The sequence below is a fragment of the Gymnoscopelus braueri genome (genome assembly GCF_963280865.1).
Source record: "Gymnoscopelus braueri genome assembly, chromosome: 22".
NCBI lineage: Eukaryota > Metazoa > Chordata > Actinopteri > Myctophiformes > Myctophidae > Gymnoscopelus > Gymnoscopelus braueri.
The window spans coordinates 47,826,180-47,850,163 of NC_137624.1; the positions used below are offsets into that span (position 1 = coordinate 47,826,180).

Consider the following 23,984-nt stretch of genomic DNA (forward strand, 5'->3'; position numbering starts at 1 on the left):
AACAACCGACATCAACTCTGTTTATTCTACAACAGCCGACATCAACTCTGTTTATTCTACAACAACCGACATCAACTCTGTTTATTCTACAACAACCGACATCAACTCTGTTTATTCTACAACAGCCGACATCAACTCTGTTTATTCTACAACAACCGACATCAACTCTGATTATTCTACAACAACCGACATCAACTCTGTTTATTCTACAACAGCCGACATCAACTCTGTTTATTCTACAACAACCGACATCAACTCTGTTTATTCTACAACAACCGACATCAACTCTGTTTATTCTACAACAACCGACATCAACTCTGTTTATTCTACAACAACCGACATCAACTCTGTTTATTCTACAACAACCGACATCAACTCTGTTTATTCTACAACAACCGACATCAACTCTGTTTATTCTACAACAACCGACATCAACTCTGTTTATTCTACAACAACCGACATCAACTCTGTTTATTCTACAACAACCGACATCAACTCTGTTTATTCTACAACAACCGACATCAACTCTGTTTATTCTACAACAACCGACATCAACTCTGTTTATTCTACAACAACCGACATCAACTCTGTTTATTCTACAACAACCGACATCAACTCTGTTTATTCTACAACAACCGACATCAACTCTGTTTATTCTACAACAACCGACATCAACTCTGTTTATTCTACAACAAAATGGAAGAGCTTTTCATCTCCAACAACAACTCCCGTCTGCTCGCTTCACCGTCCTCACCGTCCGGCCAAGTGGCGCTGACCCCGAGCCCGGCAGAGCTGACCCCGAGCCCAGCAGAGCTGAGCAAAGCGGTTGTTTTAGGGCTGTTTTGTGCGCTGGGCATTCCAGGGAACGTGGCCGTGCTGACGCTTCTGTTACGCAAATTGGAGAGGAACAACTTCACCCAGATGTTGATGCTGAACCTGGCGTGCTGTGACCTGCTGTACCTGACCACCCTGCCCGTGTGGATCGTCCACGCCGTCAGACACCGGGACATCAACCACACGCTCTGTAAGTTCATCTCCTTCCTGGTGTTCTGCAGCCTCTACGTCAACATCTTCACCATCACCCTGATGAGCATCCAGCGCTTTGTGAAGGTCTTGCATCATCACAGGTGGGGCAAGTGGTGTAAAGTATGTTTACTCAAGTACTGTACTTAAGTACAATCTTTAGGTATTTTTTACTTCACTGGAGTATTTCCAATTTTCAGTACTTTTACCACTACATCTCAGAGGCAAATATTTACTCCATTACTATTATTTGAAAACTTTAGTTACTAGTTACTTTGCAGATATAAATTATTATATTATAAAACATACATTAACTACTTTAGCCCTATTTTATACCTGGGCTATTTGAGGTAAAGAGGCATACCTAGACACATTGTGGTGTTTTGGTACGCAAATCAGAAAATGCAGGTCAAATGAGGTAATGTTACATCTGCCCATTTTTCTGGTGTTCGACAAGGTGGGGTTTTGTCTCCCGTTTTACTCAACGTTTACATCAATGATCTATCCACTGAATGAAATAAGTGCAATAAGTCTTATAGGTAACTATCATCAATCACCTTATGTACGCTGATGACCTGGTCGAGTCCTTACAGTGGTGGGTTACAGCAGCTATTGAAAGTTTGCTCAAATTATGGCAATGATCATGACATAGTTTATAATGTAAAAAAGAGTAGTGTCATGATAGTGAGAAGCCATGAGGACAAGAAATCGTCTTTCCCAGCCTTTCACCTGTGTGACAGTCGACTATCTGTGTGCCAGGAAATCAAGTACCTTGGCCACATTTTTACTGACAATCAAGATGATAGCGATATCTCTAGGCAGTGTCGCATACTTTATGCCCAGGCCACTATGCTGCTTCACAGGTTCAGTATGGGATCAGATCCTGTCAAGTTGCACTTTTTAAAGCATTCTGCACTCCCATGTATACAGCCTTCATGTGGTGCTCATACAAGAAAGGTAGCATGAGGAGGCTTAAAGTGTCCTAATGATGCCCTGAGGATACTACTTAAGGTCTCTAGATGGCATAGTGCCACGCAGGCACTTGTTTGTAACATGTGGAATCCACACTGTGAGGCTCTCTTAAGACACTATGTACGGATTCATGTCTCTCCTGGATGAGTCCCAGAACAGTATTAATGAGGATATAATTAACCCTATATGTAGAGATATCTCTAGTACTCATCCAGAACAGTATTATAGAGGATATAATTAACCCTATATGTAGAGATATCTCTAGTACTCATCCAGAACAGTATTATAGAGGATATAATTAACCCTATATGTAGAGATATCTCTAGTACTCATCCAGAACAGTATTATAGAGGATATAATTAACCCTATATGTAGAGATATCTCTAGTACTCATCCAGAACAGTATTAATGAGGATATAATTAACCCTATATGTAGAGATGTCTCTAGTACTCATCCAGAACAGTATTCTAGAGGATATAATGAATCCTATATGTAGAGATGTCTCTAGTACTCATCCAGAACAGTATTCTAGAGGATATAATGAATCATATATGTAGAGATGTCTCTAGTACTCATCCAGAACAGTATCATAGAGGATATAATTAATCCTATATGTAGAGATGTCTCTAGTACTCATCCAGAACAGTATCATAGAGGATATAATGAATCCTATATGTAGAGATGTCTCTAGTACTCATCCAGAACAGTATTCTAGAGGATATAATGAATCCTATATGTAGAGATGTCTCTAGTACTCATCCAGAACAGTATCATAGAGGATATAATTAATCCTATATGTAGAGATGTCTCTAGTACTCATCCAGAACAGTATCATAGAGGATATAATGAATCCTATATGTAGAGATGTCTCTAGTACTCATCCAGAACAGTATCATAGAGGATATAATGAATCCTATATGTAGAGATGTCTCTAGTACTCATCCAGAACAGTATCATAGAGGATATAATGAATCCTATATGTAGAGATGTCTCTAGTACTCATCCAGAACAGTATTAATGAGGATATAATTAACCCTATATGTAGAGATGTCTCTAGTACTCATCCAGAACAGTATTCTAGAGGATATAATGAATCCTATATGTAGAGATGTCTCTAGTACTCATCCAGAACAGTATTCTAGAGGATATAATGAATCCTATATGTAGAGATGTCTCTAGTACTCATCCAGAACAGTATCATAGAGGATATAATGAATCCTATATGTAGAGATGTCTCTAGTACTCATCCAGAACAGTATTCTAGAGGATATAATGAATCCTATATGTAGAGATGTCTCTAGTACTCATCCAGAACAGTATCATAGAGGATATAATGAATCCTATATGTAGAGATGTCTCTAGTACTCATCCAGAACAGTATCATAGAGGATATAATGAATCCTATATGTAGAGATGTCTCTAGTACTCATCCAGAACAGTATCATAGAGGATATAATGAATCCTATATGTAGAGATGTCTCTAGTACTCATCCAGAACAGTATCATAGAGGATATAATGAATCCTATATGTAGAGATGTCTCTAGTACTCATCCAGAACAGTATTAATGAGGATATAATTAACCCTATATGTAGAGATGTCTCTAGTACTCATCCAGAACAGTATTCTAGAGGATATAATGAATCCTATATGTAGAGATGTCTCTAGTACTCATCCAGAACAGTATTCTAGAGGATATAATGAATCCTATATGTAGAGATGTCTCTAGTACTCATCCAGAACAGTATCATAGAGGATATAATGAATCCTATATGTAGAGATGTCTCTAGTACTCATCCAGAACAGTATCATAGAGGATATAATGAATCCTATATGTAGAGATGTCTCTAGTACTCATCCAGAACAGTATCATAGAGGATATAATGAATCATATATGTAGAGATGTCTCTAGTACTCATCCAGAACAGTATTATAGAGGATATAATGAATCATATATGTAGAGATGTCTCTAGTACTCATCCAGAACAGTATCATAGAGGATATAATGAACCCTATATGTAGAGATGTCTCTAGTACTCATCCAGAACAGTATTATAGAGGATATAATGAATCCTATATGTAGAGATGTCTCTAGTACTCATCCAGAACAGTATTCTAGAGGATATAATGAATCCTATATGTAGAGATGTCTCTAGTACTCATCCAGAACAGTATTATAGAGGATATAATGAATCATATATGTAAAGATGTCTCCGGTACTCATCCAGGCTGCGTACACTGGAGAGTCAGCCTCTATGTATGATTTGATGTGTTTGTAATGTATTTTAGTTTATTGTGTGATGTTTTTTTATGTACTCTATGGACCCCCTGTGTGTCTGGAATAAAGTTTGAATTGAATTGAATTGAATATTTGAAAATAGCAGATCTACAAGCTCACAACGCGACGCGTTGTGAGCTTGTAGATCTGCTATTTTCAAACATTTTAGTACTTTTACTTTGGTATTTTAAGTATATTTTCATGCCAATACTTTTGTACTTTTACTCAAGTAACATTTTCAACACAGGATCTTTTAACTCCTAACAGAGTATTTTTTATAGTGCGGTATCGCTACTTTTTACTCAAGTAAAACATCCGAGTACTTCTTCCACCCACTGCAGGTGGGCCCGGCTGGGCCAACGGGGCGAGCGGGCCCTGCTGCTGGGCCTGTGGGGGGGGTCCTGCTTCATCACGTGGCCCTCGGTGGCCTCCACAGGCCGGACCACCCGGGACGGACACTTTGACTGCAGCAGGCCGTCCCGTATGGAAGGACTGACGCTGTCCGCTACGCTGCTGGAGCTAACGCTGGGTTTCATCGTTCCTTTCTCCGTCATGACGTCTTTCTACTGCTGCCTCTACCGCAAGGTACACATTACACCACTACTACCTTAACTCAGCACTACTACCTTAACTCAGGTACACATTACACCACTACTACCTTAACTCAGGTACACATTACACCACTACTACCTTAACTCAGGTACACATTACACCACTACTACCTTAAGTCAGCTACACATTACACCACTACTACCCTAACTCAGGTACACATTACTACCTTAACTCAGGTACACATTACACCACTACTACCTTAACTCAGCACTACTACCTTAACTCAGGTACACATTACACCACTACTACCTTAAGTCAGCTACACATTACACCACTACTACCTTAACTCAGGTACACATTACACCACTACTACCTTAACTCAGGTACACATTACACCACTACTACCTTAACTCAGGTACACCTTACACCACTACTACCTTAACTCAGGTACACATTACACCACTACTACCTTAACTCAGGTACACTACTACCTTAACTCAGGTACACTACTACCTTAACTCAGGTACACTACTACCTTAACTCAGGTACACTACTACCTTAACTCAGGTACACTACTACCTTAACTCAGGTACACTACTACCTTAACTCAGGTACACTACTACCTTAACTCAGGTACACTACTACCTTAACTCAGGTACACTACTACCTTAACTCAGGTACATATTACACCACTACTACCTTAACTCAGGTACACATTACACCACTACTACCTTAACTCAGGTACACCTTACACCACTACTACCTTAACTCAGGTACACATTACACCACTACTACCTTAACTCAGGTACACCTTACACCACTACTACCTTAACTCAGGTACACATTACACCACTACTACCTTAACTCAGCTACACATTACACCACTACTACCTTAAGTCAGGTACACATTACACCACTACTACCTTAACTCAGCTACACATTACACCACTACTACCTTAAGTCAGGTACACATTACACCACTACTACCTTAACTCAGGTACACATTACACCACTACTACCTTAACTGAGGTACACATTACACCACTACTACCTTAACTCAGGTACACATTACACCACTACTACCTTAACTCAGGTACACATTACACCACTACTACCTTAACTCAGGTACACATTACACCACTACTACCTTAAGTCAGGTACACATTACACCACTACTACCTTAACTCAGGTACACATTACACCACTACTACCTTAACTCAGGTACACATTACACCACTACTACCTTAAGTCAGGTACACATTACACCACTACTACCTTAACTCAGGTACACATTACACCACTACTACCTTAACTCAGGTACACATTACACCACTACTACCTTAAGTCAGGTACCGATTACACCACTACTACCTTAAGTCAGGTACAGATTACACCGCTACTACCTTAAGTCAGGTACACATTACACCACTACTACCTTAAGTCAGGTACACATTACACCACTACTACCTTAACTCAGGTACACATTACACCACTACTACCTTAAGTCAGGTACACATTACACCACTACTACCTTAAGTCATTCACTGAAGGTACAGATTATACCACAACCTTAACTCATTCACTGCCAGATTTATTTCTGGCTGTGTTTGCCCACTGCCAGCAATTTTATTTTTTTTTAAACTTTCTTTTTTTTTGTGTGTGAGTCGCCCAGACAACACACATTACCAGGTCGGCTACTTCTCATGCAGCTCCATGTGAACCTCTCCTCTCCTCTCCTCTCCTCTCCTCATGCAGCTCCATGTGAACCTCTCCTCTCCTCTCCTCTCCTCTCCTCTCCTCTCCTCTCCTCTCCTCTCCTCTCCTCTCCTCTCCTCTCCTCTCCTCTCCTCATGCAGCTCCATGTGAACCTCTCCTCTCCTCTCCTCTCCTCTCCTCTCCTCTCCTCATGCAGCTCCATGTGAACCTCTCCTCTCCTCTCCTCTCCTCTCCTCTCCTCTCCTCTCCTCTCCTCTCCTCTCCTCTCCTCTCCTCTCCTCTCCTCTCCTCTCCTCTCCTCTCCTCTCCTCTCCTCTCCTCTCCTCTCCTCTCCTCTCCTCTCCTCTCCACATGCAGCTCCATGTGAACCTCTCCTCTCCTCTCCTCTCCTCTCCTCTCCTCTCCTCTCCTCTCCTCATGCAGCTCCATGTGAACCTCTCCTCTCCTCTCCTCTCCTCTCCTCTCCTCTCCTCTCCTCTCCTCTCCTCTCCTCTCCTCTCCTCTCCTCTCCACATGCAGCTCCATGTGAACCTCTCCTCTCCTCTCCTCTCCTCTCCTCTCCTCTCCTCTCCTCTCCTCTCCTCTCCTCTCCTCTCCTCTCCTCATGCAGCTCCATGTGAACCTCTCCTCTCCTCTCCTCTCCTCTCCTCTCCTCTCCTCTCCTCTCCTCTCCTCTCCTCTCCTCTCCTCTCCTCTCCTCTCCTCTCCTCTCCTCTCCTCTCCTCATGCAGCTCCATGTGAACCTCTCCTCTCCTCTCCTCTCCTCTCCTCTCCTCTCCTCTCCTCTCCTCTCCTCTCCTCTCCTCTCCACATGCAGCTCCATGTGAACCTCTCCTCTCCTCTCCTCTCCTCTCCTCTCCTCTCCTCTCCTCTCCTCTCCTCTCCTCTCCTCTCCTCTCCTCTCCTCTCCTCTCCTCTCCTCTCCTCTCCTCATGCAGCTCCATGTGAACCTCTCCTCTCCTCTCCTCTCCTCTCCTCTCCTCTCCTCTCCTCTCCTCTCCTCTCCTCTCCTCTCCTCTCCTCTCCTCTCCACATGTAGCTCCATGTGAAAACTCCATTTCTCCTCAAAGATTCTTCTCTTTTCTTTTTGTAATTCAAATGTTTATTTGTTTTTTAATATGATACAAAATGTAACTCCAGTCGTACAAATCAGCATACAGCATAAAACAACAATACAGCCATTCCAAGAAAATAAAAAATAAAAACAAAATACAATATAAATGCTGTCCCAATATCAGAAAAGGTTCATATATATCCAAAATCTGTCCCATGTGTCCTTCATCTTTCCTTCTCCATTCACTCTACCCAACATATATTCGTATGATGTAATCTTAATCATTTCCTCATCCCAGGTGTCCTAGGGGTCTTCCAATTCCGCAGCAGTATTCTGGCTGCTGTAACAAGTCCAACTTTTACAATGGTGAATTCGTTGTTATTTATACCAGGGACCGCTGCCCTGTCACCTAATAGACAGAGCCGCGTTGTGGGGATAGGGTGAGTCCCACCCATTCCTCCAAATATTTTAAAACTTTACACCAGAATGGATACACATTGCGACAATCCCATATCATATGCATATATGTGCCAACCTCTTCAGTACCTTTCCAACATGTATTGTTATCTGCTATTCCCATTTTAAGTAATCTAGTCGGTGTAAAATAATATCTATGAATTATTTTAAACTGAATAAATTTCCCTCCTGCTTCTCTGGTCCCACTCAAAGATGCTTCTCTTACTTTTTCAGCTTCACCACAGAACATGTACATCCTTATGATCCTTATCATCCTTATGATCCTTATCATCCTTATGATCGCGTGTCCGACTGTTGGTAAACACACTGACACAGTACGTGTGTGTGTGTTGTTGGTAAACACACAGACACAGTACGTGTGTGTGTGTTGTTGGTAAACACACAGACACAGTACGTGTGTGTGCGTTGCTGGTAAAAACACAGACACAGTACGTGTGTGTGTGTCGCCCAGAGAAAACATTTTCCATCCGCGACCCTTCTCCCGTAGCAGCAATTTCAAAACACGGCGGAAAAAAAGGGCAACTTGAGAAAGAGGCGTTTCAATGAAAGAGTTAAACAGAGAAAGAGGCGGTTCAATGAAAGAGTTAAACAGAGAAAGAGGCGTTTCAATGAAAGAGTTAAACAGAGAAAGAGGCGTTTCAATGAAAGAGTTAAACAGAGAAAGAGGCGTTTCAATGAAAGAGTTAAACAGAGAAAGAGGCGTTTCAATGAAAGAGTTAAACAGAGAAAGAGGCGTTTCAATGAAAGAGTCCATGGGTGACTAATCCATAGAAAAAAAGTCCACAATCACAACAGTCGTATGTGTATGTATTTGATGCTTTTGTTGTGTGTTTTGTAACCTTGATGTACAGCCCTTTGGTTGTTTTTAAATGTGTTTATAAATAAAGCTGACCTTGTATTGAACTGTACTTTCATGTGCTTTTTTTCTGCAAACTTCTAATAAAGTATTCAATCAATCAATCAATCAATCAGGTGAAGGAGACAGCTCTGTCCAGCAACAAGAGAACCAGCCAGCTGATCTCCAGAATCATCGTCACCTTCCTCCTTCTCTGGGTTCCTATCCACGTGGTCGGCATCGTGGGATTGGTGGGAACGTCCCTGCGTACGTCACGACCCGACCTGGCCGCCACACTGGACCGCTTCACGGATAAGGCCAAAATCGTGAAGAATCTTCCTTTGTTCAGCGCCATCATCGACCCTTTTCTCTACGTCTATTCTTTCAGCAAACTGTGGCCCAAGAACAGAGACAACCCTAACCCTAACCCTAACAGAGACAACCCTAACCCTAACCCTAACAGAGACAACCCTAACCCTAACCCTAACCCTAACCCTAACAGAGACAACCCTAACCCTAACCCTAACCCTAACAGAGACAACCCTAACCCTAACAGAGACAACCCTAACCCTCTGCCGCCTGACGTTGTGTGTAGCATTTAGTCCATATAGTACAATAGGTGTTATTATGGTTATATTATTATTAATGTTTTAAAGCATTTAGTCCATATAGTACAATAGGTGTTATTATGGTTATGTTATATTATTATTAATGTTTTAAAGCATTTAGTCCATATAGTACAATAGGTGTTATTATGCTTATGTTATATTATTATTAATGTTTTAAAGCATTTAGTCCATATAGTACAATAGGTGTTATTATGGTTATATTATTATTAATGTTTTAAAGCATTTAGTCCATATAGTACAATAGGTGTTATTATGGTTATGTTATATTATTATTAATGTTTTAAAGCATTTAGTCCATATAGTACAATAGGTGTTATTATGCTTATGTTATATTATTATTAATGTTTTAAAGTAATTTAGTCCATATAGTACAATAGGTGTTATTATGGTTATATTATTATTAATGTTTTAAAGCATTTAGTCCATATAGTACAATAGGTGTTATTATGGTTATGTTATATTATTATTAATGTTTTAAAGCATTTAGTCCATATAGTTCAGTAGGTGTTATTATGCTTATGTTATATTATTATTAATGTTTTAAAGCATTTAGTCCATATAGTACAATAGGTGTTATTATGGTTATATTATATTATTATTAATGTTTTAAAGCATTTAGTCCATATAGTACAATAGGTGTTATTATGCTTATGTTATATTATTATTAATGTTTTAAAGCATTTAGTCCATATAGTACAATAGGTGTTATTATGGTTATATTATTATTAATGTTTTAAAGCATTTAGTCCATATAGTACAATAGGTGTTATTATGGTTATGTTATATTATTATTAATGTTTTAAAGCATTTAGTCCATATAGTACAATAGGTGTTATTATGGTTATATTATATTATTATTAATGTTTTAAAGTAATTTAGTCCATATAGTACAGTAGGTATTATTATGGTTATGTTATATTCAGGGTTGCATTGCTCAACACTGGTTATATTATTATACAGTGGTGTAAAGTAACTAAGTAAATTTAAAATCAATTTTATTAAAGTGTCAAATCACAACAAGTTGTCTCAAGACACTTTACATGTAGAGCAGAGACCCGACAGTCCCATCCTGAGCAAACACTTTTGCGACAGTGGCAACGAAAACCTCCCCCTTAACTGGAAGAAACGTCAGGCAGACCCAGGCTCTAGGGGGGGAGGGGCCAGGCTCTAGGGGGGGAGGGGCCAGGCTCTAGGGGGGGGCTGTAGGGGGGGGCTGTAGGGGGGGGGGCTCTAGGGGGGGGGGCTCTAGGGGGGGAGGGGCCAGGCTCTAGGGGGGGCTCTAGGGGGGGAGGGGCCAGGCTCTAGGGGGGGGAGGGGCCAGGCTCTATGGGGGGGGGGGCCTTCTGCCTTGACGTGTCGGGGGGAAAGAAGAGAGACGGAGGAGAGACAGAAAGAGATACAAGTAGTTGTCTTGACTTAAGTACTGTACTTGAGTACACTTTTGATGAATTTTTACTGTACTGGAGTATTTCCCATTTTCAATACTTTTACTTCTACTCCACAACATCTCAGAGGCAAATATTGTACGTTGCGATGCGACGCATTGTGAGCTTGTAGATCTGCTATTTTCAGAAGATTTGTATACATTTTGAACTTGTGAAATGGGACTTTCTGCATAATGAGTACTTTCTATTTTTGGTACTTTTAAGTACATTTGATACCAATCCCTTGTCCTTTTACTCAAGTCGTTTTTGAATACCTTACTTTTACTTGTAGGATAAATATCCTACTGTCATGATGGATAGTCTATCATATTTGAACTGGGGACCCCCTGAAATAATCATATTTGAACTGGGGACCCCCTAAAATAATCATATTTGAATTTGTGTGTTGAATATATGAATTGCATTAGTATACAACTATTAGTAGCAGTGGATGTTGGTGGAGAAAGTACTGGACCACCAGTACTTGTCAAAGTATAAATACTTCTGGTCAAAGATTAAGTGGACAAATTAATTAGATGGGTTAAATTGGCCCCTTAAAGATATTTCAGCAGGCAAATTACACTGGGTGAGCTATAATCTATAAACTATAACCTTTAGGAATTAAAAAAATAAAAATAATAAGGTCAAATTGGTCCTTTAAAATTATTGCTACAGGTGCATTGAGTGGGCTGTAATCTGAGTCTATTTTTTAAATCAGTGTTTAGAACATTAATACACTATAACAATTAATTAATTGACAATCAAACCAATGACAGTAATAGCTGCCTAAAATAAAATAAAATGCATCTATTATTCACAGACTGTCTCACACAGCATGACATTCTGAGCTTAAATTCACAGGTTGACTGTTCATTCTAAACAATCACCAATGATACACAAATCAGTAATAACTTATAAAGTTTCCAATATTTCTTTGTCTAATATGCTTGTTTAATATATGACTGATTTAATCTACACTATTAACAGTTGGGTATAAAATAAACAATCCCGCAATTATCTTATAACAGCTTTAACTTAAATGTCCATCAATGCTGTTGGTAGAAAAACATGGTTTGGAAGATGCAACACTATTACAATTTAATAGTTTACATTTTATGCAACAATATTTCGTCATCATGACACATGTTGTCTTCCTGAAACAATGGAATAAACCAGAGGTCAGTATGCCTCTAATTCTATTCTATGGACTGTGTCGCCCTCTAGTGGACAAACTCTACTCTCGTCTCCTCTAGGTATATTATTTATAACTACTAGACCATACCCGGTGAAGTGCGCAGGCAAAAGTAGTTGCAAACGTGGGGTTATTGCACGTCCTACTGTGCATACATACATATATACATATACATATATGCATATACACACACACACACACACACACACACACACACACACACACACACACACACACACACACACACACACACACACACATACATATATATTCTGTCATGCATTGTACTTATATTAGAATGAATTGATTACTACAGCAAAAATAATTATACAACACTGTTATTACAACTTGTACAACTATTATTTCAACTTAACAACAACAATATAATTATGTGCATGCAGATATGCACGTAAAGGGTGCACATTCAACAGTGGAGAATGTATGGGCGTCCTTAACAAAGAAACGCTCTCCACCATTCGTTGCGATACGGGGCGACCGTGTTTAGGGGCGAGACAATTAGGCGCAGATTGCTCACCCCAGACCGTTCGGTGCGAGCCTGGGCGACCGTGTTTAGGGGCGAGATTGTGGAACGGTCGTATCGTTAGCGTGTACAGATTTTCGGAGAGTCGACATGGTGTAATGGCTATAGATGAGATTAACTTTTGTGTCTCTGGTGGAGAGATTTACTTAAACGCGACGTGCTACCACCTTTGCACGAAAAGATTGCATTGCATTGCATTTCATGCACACACTCTCTCTCTCACTCTCTCACTCACTCACTCTCACACACAGCTCTCTCTCACCCCCTCTCTTTCTCTCTCTCTCCCCCCTCTCTCTCTCTCCAGCCATCATAAGCATGGCGAGATTGTCTGATTGAGACTGTGTTTGACATGAAAATGCGAATAAACAGCTGAGATTGTAAATTGGGCGAAGCACGTTCAACACACACACACACGCGCGCGACCCGTTGCGAGCGCTCTCACACACACACACACACACACACACACACACACACACACACACACACACACACACACACACACACACGGTACTGCGGCCCGTGGCCCGTCGCGAACACACACACGGGCGTCGCGCAAACACAAATAATGTACATTGTGACATGTCACACGTGCCTCCCCAACGTGCATGCGCACGTGCGTGTCCACGCATACACGGGCGCGGACCCAAGTTGTGGTGCGATCATCTCACACACACCACCACGGAGCCACGATGTAGAATGAAATGTGACTCCCTGGCATAGGCATGTTAGTCGGCCGCCCCCTCCCGCTCCCACCCCGGCCCAGAGTGGGCGGAGTCTATGGTGTGACAGACTTTGGTGTTGCCATGTTCGCCTTTTGTAAGCGGTTTAGGGGCAATATTGGTGGAAGTGTGTTTTTGGCGTTGATTGTGAAAGTGCAGGTGGGTGTGGGGACGCGTTGTGAGCTTGTAGAGCGGCTGTTTTCCAAGAGGCAATGTATATGTGTGACGGTGCTTCGTTTGGCCTTCTTTTCATAGACCTTGTTGCTTGTAGGGCTCGCTTCGTTTGGCCTTGTTTTCATAGACCTTGCTGCTTGTTTGTCTCGCGAAACCTGGCAACCTTGCGCAGCGTGATCTGCCATTGTTTGACACAAAAACGGTAATAATAAGCTGAGATTTGATGTAATGGAAAAACGGGCTTCACAGTTCCATGCACATGGTAATGGTCAATGGCTGTGCGCAATTTGAGATCAATAGCTCCAGGCACTGAGGAGAACCAGGCAGAAACATTTTGGGCTCAGGGCTCAGAGGTTTGGGCTCACAGGTTGGGCTCACAGGGTTGGTCTCAGAGCTTACTGGAATTATAGTTAGATGACGCAGTGACTCAACAAACACTATTTATGGATATTTAGTCCATTTAATCATTTTATAAAGAGCATCATCATCATAAGATGATGATTTGTATTGTTAATTCCTCCTCCACTCATTGGTTTGTTAGTTTGTTTCTGCATAAAGCAGCTAGCTGCTAGCTAGCCACTAGCTACATAAATAGACACACGTCACACATTACGTTATCAAACACGTGACATGTCAAACGTCGAACGTAACGCTGCGCTGGACTACATTTAAAGAACTACATGTTCCATCGACCATGGGTGGTTACAAAACTACAATCGACTAGCCTACTACATTTCCCATACACCAAACATGGGTAGCTATGAGGACTACATTTAAGAAACTACATTTCCCAGCCACCATGGATGACTAGAAGAACTACACTAGAAAGGACTACATTTCCCACACACCTAACTGTCATGCTTCACGTAGAACGCCACGTAAACTAACTCTATGCACGTGAATGCTTCCGTTTTCTACGACGACGGTGTCGCGCGCTGAAAATAGCCGATCTACAAGCTCACAATGCGTCTCATTGTGAGCTTGTAGATTTGAATCAATCACGTGGGTTTGAAGATTGATTCTTTTTGGGGGGGGGGGGGGGGGGGTCCCCACATGACAGTGAAGTGACAATTTAAGGACTTTTAAGACCTTTTTTTATTCCTAAAAAAGACCATTACTGCATCAAAAGTAATCAGTAATGTCAAATAGTATGAGAGCGAGGCAAAGATTGTGAAAATAGCAGATCTACAAGCTCACAAGGCCTCGCAGTGCCGTGCGAGGCCTTGTGAGCTTGTAGCTCCGCCGTTTTGCGCCGTTTTTCTTTTTTTTCACGCCGTTTGGTGCCCCCCAAAGGTTGGTGCCCTGTGCTTCAGCACCTCAAGCCCGTTGGATAAGCCACCACTGGGCCCCAGTTCAAATATGATTATTTTGGGGGGTCCCCACAGTTCAAATATGATTATTTTGGGGGGTCCCCAGTTCAAATATGATTATTTTGGGGGGTCCCCAGTTCAAATATGATTATTTTGGGGGGGGGACCCAGTTCAAAAATGATTATTTTGGGGGGGCCCCTGTTCGAATATGATTATTTTGGGGGGTCCCCAGTTCAAATATGATTATTTTTGGGGGGTCCCCAGTTCAAATATGATTATTTTGGGGGGGCCCCAGTTCAAATATGATTATTTTTGGGGGGCCCCAGTTCAAATATGATTATTTTGGGGGGGCCCCTGTTCGAATATGATTATTTTGGGGGGGTCCCTAGTTCAAATATGATTATTTTGGGGGGTCCCTTGTTCAAATATGATTATTTGGGGGGGGGGGGCCAGTTCAAATATGATTATTTTGGGGGGTCGCGGCCTGAAAAAGTTGAGAACTTCAACCTCTGCTCTAGATAGGTGTGTTAGCACTGATTATGTAAGGTGTCAATCAAATAAAAGTATACTATTGACTTTAAAATCATTTATTCTACCATTTAGTGTGACCTAACCCTAACCCTAACCTTTAAAATCATTTATTCTACCATTCAGTGTGACCTAACCCTAACCCTAACCTTTAAAATCATTTATTCTACCATTCAGTGTGACCTAACCCTAACCCTAGCCTTTAAAATCATTTATTCTACCATTCAGTGTGACCTAACTAACCCTAACCTTTAAAATCATTTATTCTACCATTCAGTGTGACCTAACCCTAACCCTAACCTTTAAAATCATTTATTCTACCATTCAGTGTGACCTAACCCTAACCCTAGCCTTTAAAATCATTTATTCTACCATTCAGTGTGACCTAACTAACCCTAACCTTTAAAATCATTTATTCTACCATTCAATGTGACCTAACCCTAACCCTAGCCTTTAAAATCATTTATTCTACCATTCAGTGTGACCTAACTAACCCTAACCTTTAAAATCATTTATTCTACCATTCAGTGTGACCTAACCCTAACCCTAGCCTTTAAAATCATTTATTCTACCATTTAGTGTGACCTAACCCTAACCCTAGCCTTTAAAATCATTTATTCTACCATTCAGTGTGACCTAACCCTAACCCTAACCTTTAAAATCATTTATTCTACCATTCAGTGTGACCTAACTAACCCTAACTTTTAAAATCATTTATTCTACCATTCAGTGTGCAGGAAACCAAGACGGATTGACTTTCTCACGTGTAATATAATGACAGATTACTTACCTTGCATTGTGGCCTATGTACTGTATCTATTCATGTCATGGATGTATGGGTATATTATAATATAGTGTTTTAATATAAATATACCACTCACAGCCTAACCATAGAGATTCATCTCAACAATGACTGTACCAGCCACGTAGATACCAGCGCCATATTGCGTCATCACGTGTTTAATATTTTGATGATTAGAGTGATTTATTGACGACATCCACATGTATTTACTCATGTTGTCCACATGAGGGCGACAACGGCCGTTGAATAAAACTAGATGAACAGAGTCAGAAGTGTTGATTGATTGATGTACTTTTATTTAGTAAGACATGAGAATAACAGTAAATGGAAGTACAATTTCACAATACAAGGTCTACTAAACTGGAAGACTCATTAAGCACTGAGCTTGTTTAAGATGAGAACCCCATGCACACAAATCATGATGACATATAAGAGACAGACAGATATACACACTACTATACAGAATGTCATACAATCAGCTTACAGGTTACTGGTATGAAGAGTGAAAAAAATATATACAAAAGAAGAAAATGAAAGAGGGGGGGTAGGGGGGGTAGGTTAAGACTTAGACAGGGGCCATTTTCGAATTGCAGCCTCCTGAAGGTGTATCTTTAGGGCAGTTTTGAAAGTGAGTAGGGTTTTACACTCCTTTACTCCTTTTGGTAGGGCATTCCACATTTTTGATGAATAGCATGAGAACGAGTTCATTCCCTTAGTTGAGCCAAATCTGGGTTGAACATGATTTGTGGAGCTGCCTCTGGTGTTATAATCATGGACTTCATTAACATTTTGGAAGTATTTTGACAAATACAGGGGGATGTGGTGTATCTTGAAGACCAGGCCCATAGCAAGTTGCTGTACTCTGTCCTCAATTTGAACACATTGTGACATAGTGTTTAATTAGCATGATATTTAAATTGTGTGTGTGTGTGTGTGTGTGTGTGTGTGTGTGTGTGTGTGTGTGTGTGTGTGTGTGTGTGTGTGTGTGTGTGTGTGTGTGTGTGTGTGTGTGTGTGTGTGTGTGTGTGTGTGTGTGTGTGTGTGTGTGTGTGTGTGTGTGTGTGTGTGTGTGTGTGTGAGAGAGACACAGACATACAGGTTCAGGTTGTCTGTCTGGGGGGTTGTCTCCTTGACTGGATTATGCCTACTGTATATACTGTACACTGTCTCTGTATTCTATGATCCTATAGTTTACTGAGACACTACACTGTCTCTCTGTATTCTATGATCCTATAGTTTACTGAGACACTACACTGTCTCTGTATTCTATGATCCTATAGTTTACTGAGACACTACACTGTCTCTATGTATTCTATGATCCCATAGTTTACTGAGACACTACACTGTCTCTGTATTCTATGATCCTATAGTTTACTGAGACACTACACTGTCTCTGTATTATATGATCCTAAAGTTTACTGAGACACTACACTGTCTCTGTATTCTATGATCCTAAAGTTTACTGAGACACTACACTGTCTCTGTATTCTATGATCATATAGTTTACTGAGACACTACACTGTCTCTCTGTATTCTATGATCCTATAGTTTACTGAGACACCACACTGTCTCTGTGTATTCTATGATCCTATAGTTTACTGAGACACTACACTGTCTCTGTATTCTATGATCCTATAGTTTACTGAGACACTACACTGTCTCTGTATTCTATGATCCTATAGTTTACTGAGACACTACACTGTCTCTGTATTCTATGATCCTATTGTTTAATGAGACACTACATTGTCTCTATGTATTCTATGCTGTGCAGAGAGAGAGAGAGAGAGAGAGAGAGAGAGAGAGAGAGAGAGAGAGAGAGAGAGAGAGAGAGAGAGAGAGAGAGAGAGAGAGAGAGAGAGAGAGAGAGAGAGTGTGTGACTGACTGACTGACTGACTGACTGACTGTAATACAATGACTGACTGACTGACTGACTGACTGACTGACTGTAATACAATGACTGACTGACTGACTGACTGCTGACTATGAGATTCAATTCAAAGAGGCCTCACAGGTAGTTTGTGGTACTATCTGTGTAGGCCCTATAAAGAGAAGGTGCATTCGCCATCTGTTTTGAATAAGGGGTGTCATGTTTTGCAATTAATTAAACTTACATAAACTATTTATGTTATTAAGGCTTTGTGAGTTCCATTTAAAATAAAGTTGACCATGACAGAGGCGCGCCGACTCAGCAGACCTTGAGGCCGAGGAGTCGCGCCCGAGCGCCTCCAGGCGCGAGTGCCCGCGGCGACCGGCCGATGGTCTGCTAGTCGACTCAGCGCCGTCCGAGTTATGTACCGATAGGCACAGAATCGTAAATAACATTGGTGGGGACTGCGTTTGCCCCACTGACTGTGTAATTAAACCTACATAGACTATTTCTGTTTTAAAGGTTTGTAGATTTGACTGTGCAGGGCAGAGGCGTCAATTCTCTGAGTCATGGTAACAGCATACCCTCGGATTTAAAATTATTTCCACTATTTCTTAATTCCATTTAAAGATGTGTTTACATTATATTTTATAACTAAGGGATAGGTGCTATAAGGTTACAAGCTTGGAATCCAGTTAGCATATCTACAGTTCTGCTGTTCACACCTCCATTTTGGAAGACAATGAGCTCCCTGTTGATGGCCCAATTGCTGATGGCTCTTGGTATCAATGTGTCTTCATTAATATTCTCACTAACTCAACAATGAGATCTCCCACTCAACTCTGTGGTTTGATGTAGGTGATCAACTCCATTGTTTAGTTTAGTGAGAATTTGTGAAGGGTTTCAGTTCTGTTGGGCAGTTTAAAAGTTTAAACCACCTGGATATTTTGTGCTAAGTCTTGTGATCCATTCTTTTTCATGGAATCTTCTCTGTCCAATTGTCCAGCGGTCATTGTATTCCAAGCCACATACCTTTATAGCCTCAATTCCATGTGTCATAAAGTGTTGAACAATTAACAAATGGGTATCCTTTTCATTATTAATGGTATATTTATGTTGGCTTATTCTAATTGCTATGGAGTTGCTCGTCTCTCCTACATATTGTAATCCACATACTTGGCAAGTAATCAGATAAACACAATTTCTGGTGTTGTATGTGATGTTCTGTCTTAGGATAATTATATTTTTGTTTGTCCTGTTTTTAACAGTTTGTTTTGGGCTAAAGTAGTTAGGCCTTGTCCTAATTATCTGGTTCCATGGTTTCAATTTGCTGTGGACCAAGTGGTCTTTTAAGTTTTTGTTTCTCCTGTAGGCCGAGATTATGTTGAAGTTCTGTAAGAGGTCCCCTCCCCTGTTTTCAAATTTTCTTTTGATGGCTCTGTTTGCCAGTAAACTTTGGCTAGAAAATGTGGTTACTAAAGCTAGTGTGGGTTTCTCATTCCTTATTTTCACTTCCTGGAACGTGTTGTATGCTTTCCTGAGAAATGTTCTTGTATATCCACGTTTCCTTAATGCTGTGAACAGAGTCTTGTAGGCTTTTTCAAAATCTGCTGCTTGTGTGCAGATTCTTTTGAAACGTAGGAGCTGTGACTTGACTATTCCTGCGAAACAATGGGTTGGGTGGAAGGATGTTTTGTGGAGCAATGCATGTGTATCCGTCTCCTTAAAAAATACCCTTAAATCCAGTTTGCCGGTGGTATTGAAGTCTTTTCCTTTGAAGACTGTAACATCCAGGAAGTCAATATGTTCTTTGTTAGTGACATATTTCACTGTTATTGAGGCATGATGTGTGTTTAGGATTTGGATGAACTGCTCAAATTCCTCTGTGGAGTGCTCAAAAACTCCAAAAATATCATCTAGAAACCTGAAATAATGTGTGGGTTTGAATCTGCACTTTTTGAGTGCGGTTTCTTCCCACAAAGCCAAATAAATGTTGGCATAAGATGGTGCAAATTTCTTTCCCATGGCTGTTCCACTGATCTGAAGGAAGGTTTTCCCATCAAATGTGAAATCGTTTTTGGTCAAATTTAATTCTAGCAATTTCAATAGTTCTGCGTCTGGTCTTTGCCTGTCAGGGTACTTTATAAAGATATCTCTGATTGCCTTCAGCCCCGCCACTGTGTTTATATTGGTGTACAAACTGTCAACATCTATTGAAAACAAAATGGCCCCCTGAGGCACTGTGATGTTTTTTATTTTATCAATAAAGTCATATGTATCCTTAATGTAGCTTGGATGTTTTACAGATAGTGGGTTTAAGTAGAATTCAATAAATTCTGCTGTGGCATATGTTTCTGAGTTACAATCCGAAACAATTGGGCGACCAGGTGGAATTTCATAAGGAATAGTCCATGTACTAGGGTCCTTGTGGATTTTGGGTAAAAGGTAGAGAATTCTAGCTCTTGGGGAATTTTCGCCCCGTAGGTACTTCTCTTGTTTCTGATCTATACATTTTTTCTTTCTTAATTCGGTGATGATACCCCCAACTTCTATTGCTGTTTGTTTAAAAATGGGTGCCTCCAACTCCACATAGTGATTTGAGTTATTCAACTGTCTTAAACCCTCAAAAACATATTGTTGTCTGTCCAAAATGACTATACGGCTCCCTTTGTCTGCAGGCTTAATCACAATGTCCTGGTTGTTAGCTAATGATCTTAGAGCTCTCACCTGATCTGTTGTGATGTTATTTTTTTCTCTCAGGTGTCCTGGTACATTTTGTACTGTGGCTCTGTCCATCTGGATCAATTGTTTTAGGTTGTCCGGTATTTTGTCCTCGTCTGGTTCCCAGTATGATGGAAGGTGGAAGCGCGGAATTTCCGTGTTGTTTCCAACTCCAAGGAGTACAATTCTAAATCTATTAAACATTTCAAAGATTCCTTTTCAGGCAAACATGTCCACAGTGAGATGAACATTTTAAAGTATGAATGAGGTTACTAGGCGTAAGTATGTAGTTGTAAGCCTGCCTTTAAATGTCCATTGCCGCATTGACAGTGCATTGGGCGCTTAAAGTTAAATATCTCCAAAACTACAAATGATTTCAAAGAAAAAATCTCAAGCATGCATGTCCACAGTGAGGTGGAATTTTTGAACTGTGAAAGGAGTTTCTAGGTGAAAGTGTTTTTTTTAGGTCCCACAATTGCCCATCGACCTCCATTATAAATCTCTGAACTTTTAAAGGAGTACAATTCTAAAACTATGCAACATTTCAAATATTCCTTTTCAGGCAAACATGTCCACAGTAAGATGAACATTTTAAAGTATGAATGAGGTTACTAGGCGTAAGTATGTAGTTTTAAGCCTGCCTTCAAATGTCCACTGCCGCATTGACAATGCATTGGGCGCTTAAAGTTAAATATCTCCAAAACTACAAATGATTTCAAAGAAAAAATCTCAAGCATGCATGTCCACAGTGAGGTGGAATTTTTGAACTGTGAATGGAGTTTCTAGGTGAAAGTGTTTTTTTGAGGTCCCAAAATCGTCCATCGACCTCCATTATAAATCTCTGAACTTTTAAAGGAGTACAATTCTAAAACTATTAAACATTTCAAAGATTCCTTTTCAGGCAAACATGTCCACAGTGAGATGAACATTTTAAAGTATGATTGAAGTTACTAGGCGTAAGTATGTAGTTTTAAGCCTGCCTTTAAATGTCCATTGCCGCATTGACAATGCATTGGGCGCTTAAAGTTAAATATCTCCAAAACTACAAATGATTTCAAAGAAAAAATCTCAAGCATGCATGTCCACAGTGAGGTGGAATTTTTGAACTGTGAATGGAGTTTCTAGGTGAAAGTGTTTTTTTTAGGTCCCAAAATCGTCCATCGACCTCCATTATAAATCTCTGAACTTTTAAAGGAGTACAATTCTAAAACTATGCAACATTTCAAAGATTCCTTTTCAGGCAAACGTGTCCACGTTAAGATGAACATTTTAAAGTTTGAATGGGGGCTCTAGGTATAAGTATGTTGGACAATGGCAAAATGGACATTTAAAGGGAAAAAAGTATGGAAGGCCGATGGAAGACTTTGGGACCTCAAAAAAACACTTTCACCTAGAAACTCTTGTCCATTTTGCCATTGACCGTCACTCTTTTTTCAGACGTTAGGGGGAAAAGTACAAACTTTGGCAGGCTACTAGTCCTACATGCTTACGCCCAGAAACCCCATTCAAACTTTAAAATGTTCATCTTACTATGAACATGTTTGCCTTAATTCGAATCTTTCAAATGTTTCGTAGTTTTAGAATTGTACTCCCTTAAAAGTTTTGGCACCTCAAACAACGCTTTCACCTAGAAACTCCATTCACACTTTTTATAATTCATCTTACTATGGACACAAATAATTGAACTTTTTCATTGAAATGTTTTGTAGTTTTTGAGATATTTAACTTTTAAAACGTACATCTGAAAACTTTGGCACCTCTCTGCTCCTACATACTTTAACTTGATTCACAATTTAAAAATTCCACCTTACTGTGGACATGTATGCTTGAGATTGACACAGTGGTTCTTACTTATCAGGTTCACTTGCGTGCTATTCACTGAAAGATTAGATAAAGGTAAAAGCGCCAGGTAAAATTTGGATAAAAGATCTGGCTGGATTTGAACCGGGATCCTTCTAGTTGCAAGCCCTGTATCTAAACCACTGCACCACAACAGTTCATGCTCATTCTGTCCACGCGCGTGCTCTTCAGTGAAAGGTTAGATAAAGGTAAAAGCCCCAGGTAAAAGTTGGAAAAATGTCCCTGCGGGATTTGAACTCAGGATCTTGTGTATGCAAGGCCTGTATCTTAACCACTGCTCCACCATGGTACATGCTTTCTGTGGTCTCTTGCACGCTCTTCAGTGAAAAATCAAATAAAGGTGCAAGAGTCGGGTAAAAGTTTGAAAAGTGCGCTGGTTGGAATTGAACCGGGAACCTTCTGGTTGCAAGTCCTGTATCTAAAGCACTGCACCACAGAGGTCCTTACCTGTTATGTTGACTTGCGTGGAATTTACTGAAAGATGAGAAAAAGGTAAAAGCCCCAAGTAAAAGTTAGAAAGATGTCCTTGCGGGATTTGAACTCAGGACCTTCAGTATGCAAGGCCTGAATCTTAACCAATGCTCCACCATGGTACATACTTTCTTTAGTCTCTTGCACGGTCTTCAGTGAAAGATCAGTTAAAGGTGCAAGCGTCGTTTAATAGTTGGAAACCTGTCCTGGCTGGATTTGAACCGGTAACCTTCTGGTTGCAAGTCCTGTATCTAAACCACTGCACCACAGAGGTTCTGACTTGTTCTGTTAACTTAGCCTGGCAAAGTTTGTACCCTTTTCCCTTTAAATATCCATTGCCAATGACAATGCATTGGGCGCTTAAAGTTAAATATTTCAAAAACTACAAATCATTTCAAAGTAAAACATCTCAAGGATGCATGTCCACAGTAAGGTGGAATTTTTGAACTGTGAATGGAGTTTCTAGGTGAAAGTGTTTTTTTGAGGTCCCAGAATTGCCCATCGACCTCCATTATAAATCTCTGAACTTTTAAAGTAATTTAATTCTAAAACTATTAAACATTTCCAAGATTCCTTTTCAGGCAAACATGTCCACAGTAAGATGAACATTTTAAAGTATGAATGAGGTTACTAGGCGTAAGTATGTAGTTGTAAGCCTGCCATTGCCGCATTGACAATGCATTGGGCGCTTAAAGTTAAATATCTCCAAAACTACAAATGATTTCAAAGAAACAATCTCAAGCATGCATGTCCACACTAAGGTGGAATTTTGGAACTGTGAATGAGTTTCTAGGTGAAAGTGTTTTTTTGAGGTCCCAGAATTGCCCATCGACCTCCA

The 23,984-nt window shown here is 40.3% G+C and overlaps 1 protein-coding gene across 1 annotated transcript; it reads left to right on the forward strand.

Annotated features, from left to right (window-relative positions):
- Positions 1-696: 696 nt before the first annotated feature.
- On the forward strand, positions 697-9,606 carry LOC308079091 (neuropeptides B/W receptor type 2-like; the record flags this gene model as incomplete). Its single annotated transcript, XM_080420431.1, has 3 exons — positions 697-1,127; positions 4,615-4,858; positions 9,045-9,606. 3 exons carry the CDS (start codon positions 697-699, stop codon positions 9,507-9,509), a joined length of 1,140 nt encoding a protein of 379 aa, XP_080276557.1. The 3' UTR covers positions 9,510-9,606.
- Between the last annotated feature and the right edge of the window lie 14,378 nt (positions 9,607-23,984).